This window comes from Argopecten irradians, chromosome 6 (assembly GCF_041381155.1).
Source record: "Argopecten irradians isolate NY chromosome 6, Ai_NY, whole genome shotgun sequence".
Lineage (NCBI taxonomy): Eukaryota > Metazoa > Mollusca > Bivalvia > Pectinida > Pectinidae > Argopecten > Argopecten irradians.
Genome location: NC_091139.1, coordinates 27,573,898 through 27,587,194, shown reverse-complemented (window position 1 = coordinate 27,587,194; position 13,297 = coordinate 27,573,898). Strand labels below are relative to the sequence as shown.

The 13,297-nt window shown below is 35.9% G+C and overlaps 2 protein-coding genes across 2 annotated transcripts; one reads left to right on the top strand and one right to left on the bottom strand.

Annotated features, from left to right (window-relative positions):
* Positions 1-142: 142 nt before the first annotated feature.
* Positions 143-10,418, bottom strand: LOC138326423 (eukaryotic translation initiation factor 3 subunit I-like). The gene is made up of 8 exons (XM_069272532.1): positions 10,343-10,418; positions 8,397-8,577; positions 4,463-4,528; positions 3,883-4,023; positions 3,343-3,464; positions 2,102-2,212; positions 661-750; positions 143-205 (listed from the first exon to the last, which is right to left on the bottom strand). The coding sequence occupies exons 1-8, from the start codon at positions 10,343-10,345 to the stop codon at positions 143-145; spliced, it is 777 nt and encodes a 258-aa protein (XP_069128633.1). The 5' UTR covers positions 10,346-10,418.
* Positions 10,419-10,589: 171 nt separating this feature from the next.
* On the top strand, positions 10,590-13,246 carry LOC138325507 (NADH dehydrogenase [ubiquinone] 1 beta subcomplex subunit 7-like). Its single transcript, XM_069271211.1, has 3 exons — positions 10,590-10,750; positions 12,412-12,580; positions 13,010-13,246. Exons 1-3 carry the CDS (start codon positions 10,621-10,623, stop codon positions 13,110-13,112), a joined length of 402 nt encoding a protein of 133 aa, XP_069127312.1. The 5' UTR covers positions 10,590-10,620; the 3' UTR covers positions 13,113-13,246.
* Positions 13,247-13,297: the final 51 nt, after the last annotated feature.

Genomic DNA, 13,297 nt, shown 5'->3' with positions numbered 1-13,297 from the left:
TGTATGTACATACACTTGGCTGTTGTAGTCTTTAGACGCTGGTGATTATCATAGACACATCAGTGTGGGGTACCAAATGAACTTACATTTGTTGTACTATACTTCGACTGTTGTGTCTTTAGATGCTGTGATATCATAGACTTCAGTGGTGGGGTCCAAATGAGATACATTTGTTGTACTTACTTTGCTGTTGTGTCTTTAGACGCTGTGATTATCAAAGACATTCAGTGTTTGATTAGTACCAAATGAGGCTACATTTTTGTTGTACTTACTTTGCTGTTGTGTCTTTAGACACCTGCGATTATTTTAGACTCAGTGTGGGGAGTACACCAAATGAACTACATTTGTTGTACTTCTTTGGTGTATGTGTCTTTAGACACCGTGATTATTTATAGACATCAGTGTGGGGTACCAAAAGATCTACAATTGTTGTACTTACTCCATGGCTCCGTAGTGTCTTTACCACGCTGTGATTATCAATATGACATCAGTGTGGGGTACCAAATTTTCATGAACAGTACATTTGGTTGTTAACTTACTTTGGCTGTTGTGTCTTTTAGAAACCGTGATAATTTATAGACATCAGTGTGGGGTACCAAATGAGCTACATTTGTTGTACTACTTGCTGTTGTGTCTTTAATAATTTATAGGTATGCTTACATGATCTCTGATTGGAGAAATGGCCGCTGAGTTGACTGGTCTCTCTGTTTTGTAGGTTTTGATGTGACGTAAGGATACTGTATCGAAAAGCCTGGAATAAGAAAAGACACAAACCCTGAATGTTTTATCACAATTACAGCAAATAAAACACCTACTTGTTTTATCCATAAAATATACTTCTAAATTTACACTTTGTAAAAGCTATTTGGTTGAATTTACTTGCTCTTCAATTTTATTCAAGTTTCAATTAAATGTAAAGAAATAATATTCATGCGCACTAGCCTCCAAAAACTAATACCTAAGCTAAGACACACCTGCACCATGTCAAGCCAATGTGAGATAGATAGTTTCTTAAAAAGCGCCCCTCCCCCTTTTGTTTCCTCCATTTCAACTGCCCGGGCGTAAATAAAGACTTAAACTATCATAAATGTATAGGTTTGAATTTTGCAATAATTTCGTCTTAGTTAGCATCTTTACACTTTTTCAATCTTCTAAAAAACCCTGGGCCCTTATTGGGTCAAATACGGTAATTACCAAGCAATAGAAAAGTTGGATGGACTAGTTTCTAATCACACCATCTATTAACATTGTCACTTCCTAACAGCTTTAATACCTTTGATATTGAGTCTTTTTGACATTCGATTATCAGACATCAGAGTGGAGTACCAAATGAACTACATTTGTTGTACTTACTTTGGCTGTTGTGTCTTTAGACGCTGTGATTATCATAGACAACAGAGTGGGGTACCAAATGAGCTACATTTGTTGTACTTACTTTCGCTGTTGTGTCTTTAGACGCTGTGATTATCATAGACATCAGTGTGGGGTACCAAATGAGCTACATTTGTTGTACTTACTTTCGCTGTTGTGTCTTTAGACGCTGTGATTATTTATAGACATCAGTGTGGGGTACCAAATGAGCTACATTTGTTGTACTTACTTTGGCTGTTGTGTCTTTAGACGCTGTGATTATTTATAGACATCAGTGTGGGGTACCAAATGAGCTACATTTGTTGTACTTACTTTGGCTGTTGTGTCTTTAGACGCTGTGATTATTTATAGACATCAGTGTGGGGTACCAAATGAGCTACATTTGTTGTACTTACTTTCGCTGTTGTGTCTTTAGACGCTGTGATTATTTATAGACATCAGTGTGGGGTACCAAATGAACTACATTTGTTGTACTTACTTTGGCTGTTGTGTCTTTAGACGCTGTGATTATTTATAGACATCAGTGTGGGGTACCAAATGAGCTACATTTGTTGTACTTACTTTGGCTGTTGTGTCTTTAGACTGTGATTATCAAAGACATCAGAGTGGGATACCGAATGAGCTACATTTATTGTACTTACTTTGGCTGTTGTGTCTTTAGACACCGTGATTATTTATAGACATCAGTGTGGGGTACCAAATGAGCTACATTTGTTGTACCAGTACTTACTTTCGCTGTTGTGTCTTTAGATGCTGTGATTATCATGGACATGTCTTTGGAGTAACGAATATCATTGATCTGTTTAGAATGTTCCATGACACCATTGATCTTCTCACCAGTCTACAAAAACATGAATATCACATTAATCATCAATTTCAACATATCTTTGACATTTAATTTTGACTGGCAAATATCACACAATTATCACACCTTAATGCAACAATATATATAGTTTGGGTTACTACAGTAAATCACGCTTATAATGAACCCCTGGGTACCACAAAAATCATTCCGTTAAAAGCAGAGTTATTATACACATATTATAGATATATAGCAGGAATATTGATGGGAAATTAAAATGATTTTATTACAACCATGAATTTGTTATGTTTTCTCATCTATTATATAAATTCTCCCAACAGAGTCACTACGTCATAGCTCGTCAAAATGCGTCACAATTCATTCATAAAAATGAAAACACAATGATGGAGGTCACTGACAAAATCATGTGTCATATTGGATTTTACTTTGTTTCTTGTGTGCTATGAGAAGGAAGATGTGCAAGCATATAAAAAGGACTACAAACTGTTGCAATCTACTAAAACATCTCCGTGGCTATCATTTTGGTCGCCAGGATAACCTCGTCATCGTGGCTGGTTCATGCTAGTTGTAGTTTTCGTGATTAAATGTTCCTAGTCTAGATTAGATTTTTAGTTGGATGCATGCATAGGAACAGTTTAAAGAAATTGGATAACCGTATCCTATCAGGTTAGTAGAAAAATCTACAATTTGTTTCTTAAATCATATTGGCTAGGTTTCATATCTGTACTGTACCGCGGGATAAACTTAGTCGGCGAACCCGTGGAAAATTGCAATGTTTAACTGTTACACTGACTGATATATCCAGAATTCACGGAAATGCTCTATTAAGCTATCAACGTTGATAAATACATAGGCAACCTACTTCTAAAATATTAGCATAGTATTTTAGGAATGCATTTAAATACAGGTGATGTGATCTTGGATTTTTTATTTCAAGCTTCTACTGCAGAGGGGATTTCCCTAAAATGTGTGTGTTGTGTGAAAAGGGAATTCCCCGTGGAAGTAGTTCCGGCTAATAGGGTGATACAAGATCTTTTATCACACATGTGTGATACAAACCAACAGAAAATATTTAGTGTAATTAGTTGTTTCACTATTGTAACATAGCATAGGTATGTGATAAATGAAATGAGAGTATAGAAACTTACCTTCAAGTCTATGTGACATAACTCTCCGTTTTCATGACCTGTGATGATGTACTCTTCATATGGACCCCAGACAGCTGATGTTATCTTTGATCCAGAAATGGGGAAAATCATTGCTGGCTCCCCTAAAAATCATCAAGTATTGATTTAAATATTGATGTACTGATACTTAATTAACTATATGTATTTTTATATAATTTTAAGTATCTTAATATCAATACAGATAAAACCTAATAAATATTTATTGTAGCTTTTGCTTTCCTCTAGTGATATATTGATTTCATTATGGAAAAGTTTGTTAGTGAATCTAAAATACATTGTACTTACATGCCTATTTTACCCTAAATATAGCTCTTGACTACTATATGTTTTGAAAATTTTGTCAATATATTAATTTCAACAATTCATTACAAATGTATGCCAACATTACATATAAGTCACATATATTTGAAACCGGACACATCCATATAATATGACCTTAGCTGGTAATAGGATGTCAAACAAATATAAACAAAATGGATGATTTAACTATTGATTCCATACTCATGTCATTTATGTCATAGATGTGGATTTCACAAGGATGTCCCATAGTTTTATCTGTGGAGTACATAATCAGGTTTCCACTGTACGAGAAGCCGCACGTCCTAACAGCTGTTTTAGACTCCATCGTCGACAACATCTTTCCTGTAATATGTCAAATCAAGATCTAGAGACTGCTTGAACATACAGGATATCTCGTGAATCATGGAAAATAAATCTTGTATAGTATTATTGCTGCTAAAACTATTGACATAAATCATTAGGCATAAGACATCACATGGAGTTTGGGCCAGGGAATATTATAGTCTTTAAAATTTGGATGAAGTGACAGCAAAGAGGACTATTGAATTGACAAATTAATATCTTAATGTCATAAAAATATTTGGAAATCAAAGCTGAAATGAAAGCAGAGATTTAATAAATGCACATTGTAATTTACCACATAATCTACATGTTATCCAATGACTTTGTACAGACCAGAATTTATTTTTGCTTTAAAACCAGGCTTGCATAATAAAGCTTTGTTTCATAACACACATACCTCACATGAAATATTTTAATAAAAATAATACATATCACTAACCTGTTTGACAATCCCATAGTTTACAAGAGTTGTCTGCAGATCCTGTCAATACATAGGTTGTGTCCCCTGAACATCATAGTCAAGGCAAACTTATTTGTAATAAGATTGCAGCTCTCTACGCGGCCGAAGGCTACGCAGAGCATTCCAATACATTCCAGTACCCCTTTGACTTTGAAATTGTGTCTGCGAGAAAAGTCTCATGCCTCCATGTAGGCAGCCATGTTTTAATTCCCGTTATCATGATCAGCACGAAATTTGAAATTTGGATATGCTTTGAAATTACTGTAAATAGTTTTAGATAACTACATCTAGACAAGAACGGTACAATAAATGTACTGGTCAAAAAGATATACTCCATATGTTCCCAAGTGCGCTGCATCATCAGCAGTGGTGGCATGAAATATGACGCAAAAGATAACGGCACAGATTCTTATGCATTTTTGATAACATTTCCACCTTTGATAAAAACAATATTGATGTAAATTGAACTATGTATATTCCAGACTCCATTTGGATTATTTTGAATTCTTTCGAACTTTTGATATCTTGTGCATGTCAATGATACATAATAATCTTGTAGAAAAAATGTAGACATATATAAAATTCTGAGGTTATGTATGTATGTAGCTGCACTCTTTCGAGGCTTTGCCTTAAATTCATATTATATATGAATTGCAATGGTTTTTTCCATAAAACTCTCTAAACTTTGTTTGATAATAAATAATAACTAAAGAAGTAAATTTTCATAGTTTTTCCCAAATCAACACCTTCCTAATAAAGGAAGTGATTATCATTAACAAAGACATAATATCAATAGACTCTTTACAAAATTTTCAACTTACCGCGCGGGACACCATACCGTTGACAAAGGTACTTGTCTAGCCACGCCGTGATCAGTGCGGCCTATACAGGTAGCTTGAGCACTGTGCGGGAAAGTGGTGTACTAGCCGATCACAGCATAGTTTAAATATAGAACAACGCAATACAAACGCGTTGCTGACACTCACATGTTCGCGGTTAACTCTACTCCAACGGACGACGAACTGACGAAAAAACAAGACTACGACTAATTGAACTATACACAAACGGTAAAGGAACTATACACAAACGGTAAGACATACAACAAATGAGCGAAAAGATAGAGAAAAACAGTTTATCGCATCAGGATCTGTCAACGAATAATTTTCGTACCGGAGAATTTTCGTGTCGGGGAAATTTTGTACCGAAAAAACATACACAAATGATAAACTTATATGATATATTGTTATTAATGCTGTGGATGTAAGGAGTTATTCTATGAATTACAAGGAAGATTTCTTTTCCTTACGGTAGCTTTTCAGACATCGCAGCCATCAGTTCTTGGTAGTAATTACATATTGTATGACGTATCTATCTGTAGTCTAAAAACCCAAATTCTAGTAGAATCTAGTACATTTTCTGGTGAACCATGATTTAAAAAATCATACAAAATGCCATTTATTTTAGAAACATGTCTAAAAAAATTCTAAATAGCTGGGTCACTGGTCGGTTCAGAAACCACGCCGCCTTGTCAATCACCTGTATTACTGACACACGTGTGGTTAGAGCTAGCAAGCCAATGATATTTACCTATAGTAACGGGGGAGGGGCCATTCACTTCCATGTCTGTCAATTATACCTAACTGACTGATTGATCAAAGGGACAGCCACGTGCACGGGAGCACGTCCGTAGACGACTGGTTTTTTATCGGTGCACCGAAAAATGAAATATGTATGTTGAATTTATATATCGTTAAGATCATCCTGTTTGATAATAATCCTCTCGGGGTGACATTTCCACAATACCACGCAAGTTAAAATATCTGCCAGTACCGGGTAAATTATATATTTTTTCTGATGTGCTACATGTAAATGCAACCATGATTATATGAGGCAAAAATAGAAGAAACAAGGACATAGTCATTCAGATCCCCCACCTATGGAGACATCAAAGGTGAAATAAGTTTGATTGTGGAGACTTATGTGTATGGAAAAAAAACAGGAAAAAGGAAGTTGAGCTAAAGAAAGATCCGGAGTATAATTCAAGTAGAGCGGGGCTGCAATTGTTGAATCAGGTATACAGCCTTGACATTTATATTAGACTATATACACACAGATGGGTGGAGTTTTGCAAAGTAACATTTACCATTTACCATGATATTTTCAGCAATGTTTCCATGGTAACGGAAAAAGTGCAAAAAATGAAAGCCTAAAAATAGCAAAAGGTACTACTAGACCATAAAAAGAATGTGTCTATGAAGTTTCGTGGAAATATCTCTGCTGGTTTTAGAGTTATGCTCCGGAAATGAACCTGCTACATAAATATGATACTTTCAGCAATGTTTCTAAGGTTACAGAAAAAAGTACAAAAAGTGAAAACCTATAATATAGCAAAAGGTACTACTAGACCATAAGAACAATGTGTCTATGAAGTTTCATGGAAATATCTCTGCTGGTTTTAGAGTTGTGCTCCGGAAACGATTCTTACACAAAAATCTACCATTTTCAGCAATGTTTCCATGCATGGTTACAGAAAAAAGTACAAAAAGTGAAAACCTTAAAATAGCAAAAGGCACTACTAGACCATAAGACTATTGTGCCTATGGAGTTCTGTGCATATATCTCAACCGGTTTTAGAGTTATGCTCCGGAAACGAACCTGGTACAAAAATATGATATTTTCAGCAATGTTTCCATGGTTACGGAAAAAGTGCAAAAAATGAAAACCTCAAAATAGCAAAAGGCACTACTAGACCATAAAAAGAATGTGTCTATGAAGTTTCATGGAAATATCTCTGCTGGTTTTAGAGTTGTGCTCCGGAAACGATTCTTACACAAAAATCTACCATTTTCAGCAATGTTTCCATGGTTACAGAAAAAAGTACAAAAAGTGAAAACCTTAAAATAGCAAAAGGCACTACTAGACCATAAGACCAATGTGTCTATGAAGTTTCGTGGAAATATCTCTACTGGTTTTAGAGTTATGCTCCGGAAACGAACCTGGTACAAAAATATGATATTTTCAGCAATGTTTCCATGGTTACGGAAAAAATGCAAAAAATGAAAACCTAAAAATAGCAAAAGGCACTACTAGACCATAAGACCAATGTGTGTATGAAGTTTCGTGGAAATATCTCTACTGGTTTTAGAGTTATGCTCCGGAAACCATTCGTACGGACGGACAGACAGAAGGACGGAACCCATTTGTATATCCCCCACCAACTTCGTTGGGCGGGGATATAAACAGCGCTGTTAAACAATATTTATTCGTACATTAGTTAAATTTGAATATATGATTTACTTGTAATAAAAAATTAACGTGTGTTTTCTTGACAAAAACCCACCTGTTTTTTCTCAATCTTCTTTGTCTGTCTATTGAATTTCTGTTTGAAAGTTATTTTCTACGGGTTACGGACTTGTTTTTCAAAAAACAGAAAGGCTTTGGCACAAGCAATCGGTTACTAAGAAAGTAATTTTGTGCGATACCAGGGGCTTAGATCTACTATATACGTCTATGGTGATATCTCCATTCACGAGTGTCACTGCGCTTCCGTTAATCCTGCATGCTCGGATACTACAAACCACACGATCTAAATATAGCACAATCACACCAGTCACTGTATCAGCTACCTGTGTCAGCCGCACTGATCACGGCGCGGCTAGACAAGTACGTTTGTCAACGGTATAGTGTCCCGCGCGGTAATATTTCAACACATTTTTAATTAATAAAAGTTTAATTATGACACAAAAATTCAGAGCAGACTGCTGAAATGACATTAATGCCAAAAAAAGGTCTTTTCAAATCCCTTGATAACATGTTTGCCTTTTTATCATTTATGACAAACTTTACTGTGTACATGTATTTTACAGTAGATGAATGTTCTTACTGTTGCTACTATTTTTATAAGAAAGGATACAGTTAACATCTATATTCCATACAGCTCCTGTGTGTCCTTTAAAGGATCCTAGTCTCTCCCCATTAACTGAATACCACACATTTGGTTGGTGATCCTTTGCACAAGAAAAGATGAGATCTCCTTCCCTGTTGTACTTGATCTCTGTGATTGATCGCTCATGACCATGTAGTAAAATAGGCTTCTGCAAGAACCATTAATGAATTAATGACGTATGCTTACATAATGACAAAATCAAGACATAAGGATTTACTCAATAATTTCAGGACATCAAAAGTATTCTGCCAAACTAATCTTGGGAACATGTTGTGCATGGGTACAATCAATTACAATGATAGTTTCTTTTATCTCATATTTGCAACTATTACTATATAGGAAAACAACAATATACTAAAACATGGTTTTAGATCTTCCAGATCGTGTGAAACTCAACTGGTCACGTTCATACATGATCTGACACTAAACCACAACAACAACACGCAGACAGACATCAAAATCATGGACTTTGCAAAAGCTTTTGACTAATTAAGCACCATACAAATGCCTCCAGTACAAACTCAAATACTATGGCATCACAGGAAACACACATGCATGGATTACAGATTTTCTCTCACACCGCACCCAGACAGTAATACTTTAGGGCAAACAATCATACAAAATACCAGTAACATCCGAAGTCCCTCAAGGAACCTGTCTGGGCCCCATACTTTTCTTAATATATATCAACCACCTATGTGAATACATGCAACATCTGCATCTCCACTACCACCAAACGTAACAAACCACTCACTTGAACACGTCAAATACAGTAAATCTATGTCTCACATTACAAAACAACCTTCAATGGTACAAACACATTAACAACATCACTGCAAATGCAAACAGAACACTAGGACTCCTAAAACGAAACCTCACCATCAATTAACCACACATTTAAGAACATGCATATAAAGCACTCATCAGACCCAAACTAGAGTACTGCTCCTCCATCTGGGACCCACACCCACACATTCAACCTCAACGCACAGCAGAACAATATATACACAACAGATATCATAATACTTCTTCAGTCACAGACATTTTATACACACTCCAATGGCCAAAACTACAAACACGCCGATTACAATCACAACTCATTCACTTATTTAATATATCACACACTACCTCGTCACCATCAACCCAGAACATTCAACAATATGTAGCAGGATTGATCTAGCACCTGTTTACAACCACCCTAGACACACACATCCCTATGCATACATACACATCGAAGCCACAAAGGACACATTCAAGAATTCCTTCTTCCCACACACCATCACACACTGGATTCTGTAGCAACAGTACAAAACACTACACTGGACGACTTCAAGGCAAATATTAACAACATAGCCCTTGAACCCCACAATCACAGTAAACACTTCATTTTTATCCTATTTTTACCTTTATCTTTTTTAGCACAAAAACACTGTATATAACCCCCTCCCCACGTCGCTGCTCTGTAATGCCGAAAATCGTCATTCTTGACGGATGGTGAATCAATTAAAAAGAAGGAGTTGACCGTCACCAGTGCGGGCGCGGTATACGTGCGAAACGTCTGACATTCCCGTCTGTCATAATTGACATATATTTCACCTTTGAATCCATATCGGATGTCAAATACATAAGTATTTACTATCTTTTGGTTTATAGATCATTATCCCTGTGATAGAAAATGGCGTAACTAAACCTGATTTTGTAATGTTCGGGTACGAAATGGCAATTGCAATATTCCATATTTTTCGATGAACTAACAATCTGGATGCCGAAATGCTGGTATGGTTTAAATACGACAAGCTTTGTGGGATCAAAGTAATTAGTCAATCTAAATAACAAAATCACATAAAATTTATCATTTTAACAGAATAAAACTGAAGGAGTGTATAAACAGACATAATACAAAACAACTTTACCATCTTGCTGTAGATTGCGAAAGGCTGCCATGCACACCGGAAATAAAAGGACTACCGGAAACTCGTACTGCGATTGCGTCAGGGAGCATGCATTGTTTTATAGATTTATAAAATAATAAAAATAATAATATTTTATTTTTTATGAGATGGGAAATGTAATTTCTATTTTCTATTATTTAAATAATTTATCCATGGGAAATCTTACCGCCTTAGACGTATTTCAATAACTACTTATTTTTAAGGGCATAAGCGACAGTCGCCATTAAAACAGCTTCAAGATGGGTATGGCTGTTACCACACTCAGAACAGGGGTCGAAGAATGGTGGGCCCCTGATTTGAGCCCCAATACAAGCCAACCTCCAACTTTCGATCCAAAGTATGGGTTTCCAAATGGTCGTAAAGAGAGAGGTAACATAACTTTTTATATTGACAATGTAATATTTCACCTTCAACTCTGCAAGTTTCTGGAAAAGGGCAAAAGACTAACGTTAGAGTAGTGTTTTTGATCTATTATACAGCCTAAATTACTGTTAGCCCATTAGCTATTCCACTGCGTGTAACTGGTTGAAAGTTATGACAGAACATGCTTTAAATTAACATATGAAAAAAACAGGATATTGCATGTATATGCATTGGCACTTATAAATGTACACTATACAGCTAAAACCTGCTACACATGCATCATGCAAACAAGCTTTGATATAGCTTAGGCTTATGCAGTAGTAAAACAAAAAAGGAGCAATCTCAGTACTGTATCACTATGCTTCTACTTCTGTAATGGCTTATGTCAATCATTGCCAGAGACCAGGTATAGCCGTCTATACTCAGTGTTCAATCTACGATTATTTTTCGCGAGTCCTTTTCAATGGTTTTTGTTAAAACAATGGGTCCCACAGTGTTATAGATACCCATTCCCAGAAATTTCATGGGTCCTTTTAAAATTCTGTGAGTCCAGGACTCGGGATGCGCACATAGATTTATCACTGTATACTCCACCAGTGTTAGAGGTATAGCACGACGAGACACTTTTGGAACATTACGTTGTGTCTAACGAGTCGACAGCCAGCAAAATAACGTCCGATAAAAAAATGGCTGACCAGTCGACTCTCATGTTATTGGAGTAAGCCGTCTAGTGTTCAGGGTCCTGGCTTTGAACCCTTTTTTGGTCTGGTTGTGTATTTTTCCTCACATACCTTTGGTGCCTATGACTTCAACTCTGTATCAAGCATTGGTGCTACGCTTTAAGGGATGATACTCGAACCTGGAATATGTGATCAGTGTTTAGGTCGAAGAGGGAGGGGAAATTCAAGTGTAAGGATTCTGGATCAGATTAATCACCATATATGCAGCAACCTATATAGCTGGTACTTGTACCTCCATTGGTAGAGCACTGCAGCTAGCATTCAGAGGGGTTCCAAGTTTTATAATAAATCCCGGTCTGGTCATGCATTTTTCTGCTCCCACTACACTTCTATTGTCATGCAACCATTATATCATAAGATTTATCTGCCTTTCTCTTTAGTATGTGCACATCAAAGTGTAGGGTTATTGAACTTGTGCATTAAAATCGAGTGCCCCAGCCCATTGCAGCCAGGAATCAAATCTAATTATGATTAACCAACAGCTCTACTAAAGGAGTAAAAGAAGCATGCTGTCAGCTGAGCAACAAGCCAGTTTTTATACACTGACCATATACATTTAAATTAACTATCTATGAAAATATACTGATATAAAATTTAAAAAGAAACACCAAATATGCACATAATTTCCTGTTTTGCATTTAGTTTAAAAACTGCAGTCTGTATAACTTGGATGTATTCAGGGCCAAATAAATCTTGATCCCTCTCGTGCTGTGTTTATAACATTAGAGGACTTGTGGTTTTACAGGGTAACCCCTTTAATTTATAAAGCTTTACAAAATTGGCAGGTCACCACACATGAACACAAGAGTTTCTTAAAGTATGGCCTTATTATACATGGCTTGTTTTCAGACTTACCGGTGAACAAAGTTGTATGCTTTGTTTTCTTCAAAGAGTTCATTATTTATATTATTTCATGTTCTGTTTCAGAGCCTACACTTTCATATGAAGAAATGGTAGCACACAAAATACCTGAGGAATATCGTGATTACTGTGCTCATTATTATGTGGATATGTTAAAATGTTTTCGAAAGAATATGCCATTCGGTTACCGATGTAAACATGAAAAACATCACTGGGAGCACTGTGAATATGAGGAGTAAGTATAATGTTTATATAGTCAAAGTTTTCCACCAGAATTCGGAAGTAATCCCACTAACCTCAAATTAAACATTTAAGTTCCTGTTGGCAACATTCTCTGTAAAATATATACTGCAGCTTTATATACAATTCAACATGTATGGGTTTCTTGTCCCGAATTGCAAAATGAATTTGTGAATATGATTTGATATTTTGCTATTTAATATTGCAATAAGGTTGGGATGTTCTGTCCAGTTTACCAAAAATACAAAATCTCTGGCCAGATAGTAAAGTCCAGGGTTGGATATAACGATAATGAAAGTAACCCCTGGTGTATTGAGGATGGATCCATCCTTGGTTGCAATAAAAATTGTTTAATACTATTTTGTGAGAAAAACTTTGCTCTTGTGTAAATTATCCATTAATTTTCTCCACTTTGTATTTACAGAATGGTTGGTAGAATGAAAGAATATGAACGTGAAAAAAGACTTTTACAACGTGCAGCTAAAAAGAAACTGATGGCGCCAATGAGTGAAGAAATGGAAGAGTAGACATTTTGAGAATGGAATTCATTCGGAAATGCATGTTTAGGCCTTGTGCCTGGAATGTGTTTTCAAATTTGACTATATGAACAGTTTGTGCTATTTTTATGTTGGAAATTAATACAAAAAAAAAGAAAAAATAATTTTTTTTTGCATTTGTTTTATCTCGCAGGTCGTGATAAACTTTTGTCATC

Bases quoted from the DNA above. Each gene is read 5' to 3' on its own strand.
- LOC138326423 (XM_069272532.1), bottom strand. The intron at 4,024-4,462 runs GTTAGTGATATG...GACATATTACAG, and splicing joins ACTATGGGATTGTCAAACAG to GAAAGATGTTGTCGACGATG. The intron at 751-2,101 runs GTAAGTACTGGT...TCTTATTCCAGG, and splicing joins CTAAAGACACAACAGCGAAA to CTTTTCGATACAGTATCCTT.
- LOC138325507 (XM_069271211.1), top strand. From the start codon at position 10,621: ATGGGTATGGCTGTTACCACACTCAGAACAGGGGTCGAAGAATGGTGG. The intron at 10,751-12,411 runs GTAACATAACTT...GTTCTGTTTCAG, and splicing joins AAATGGTCGTAAAGAGAGAG to AGCCTACACTTTCATATGAA. The intron at 12,581-13,009 runs GTAAGTATAATG...TTGTATTTACAG, and splicing joins GAGCACTGTGAATATGAGGA to AATGGTTGGTAGAATGAAAG.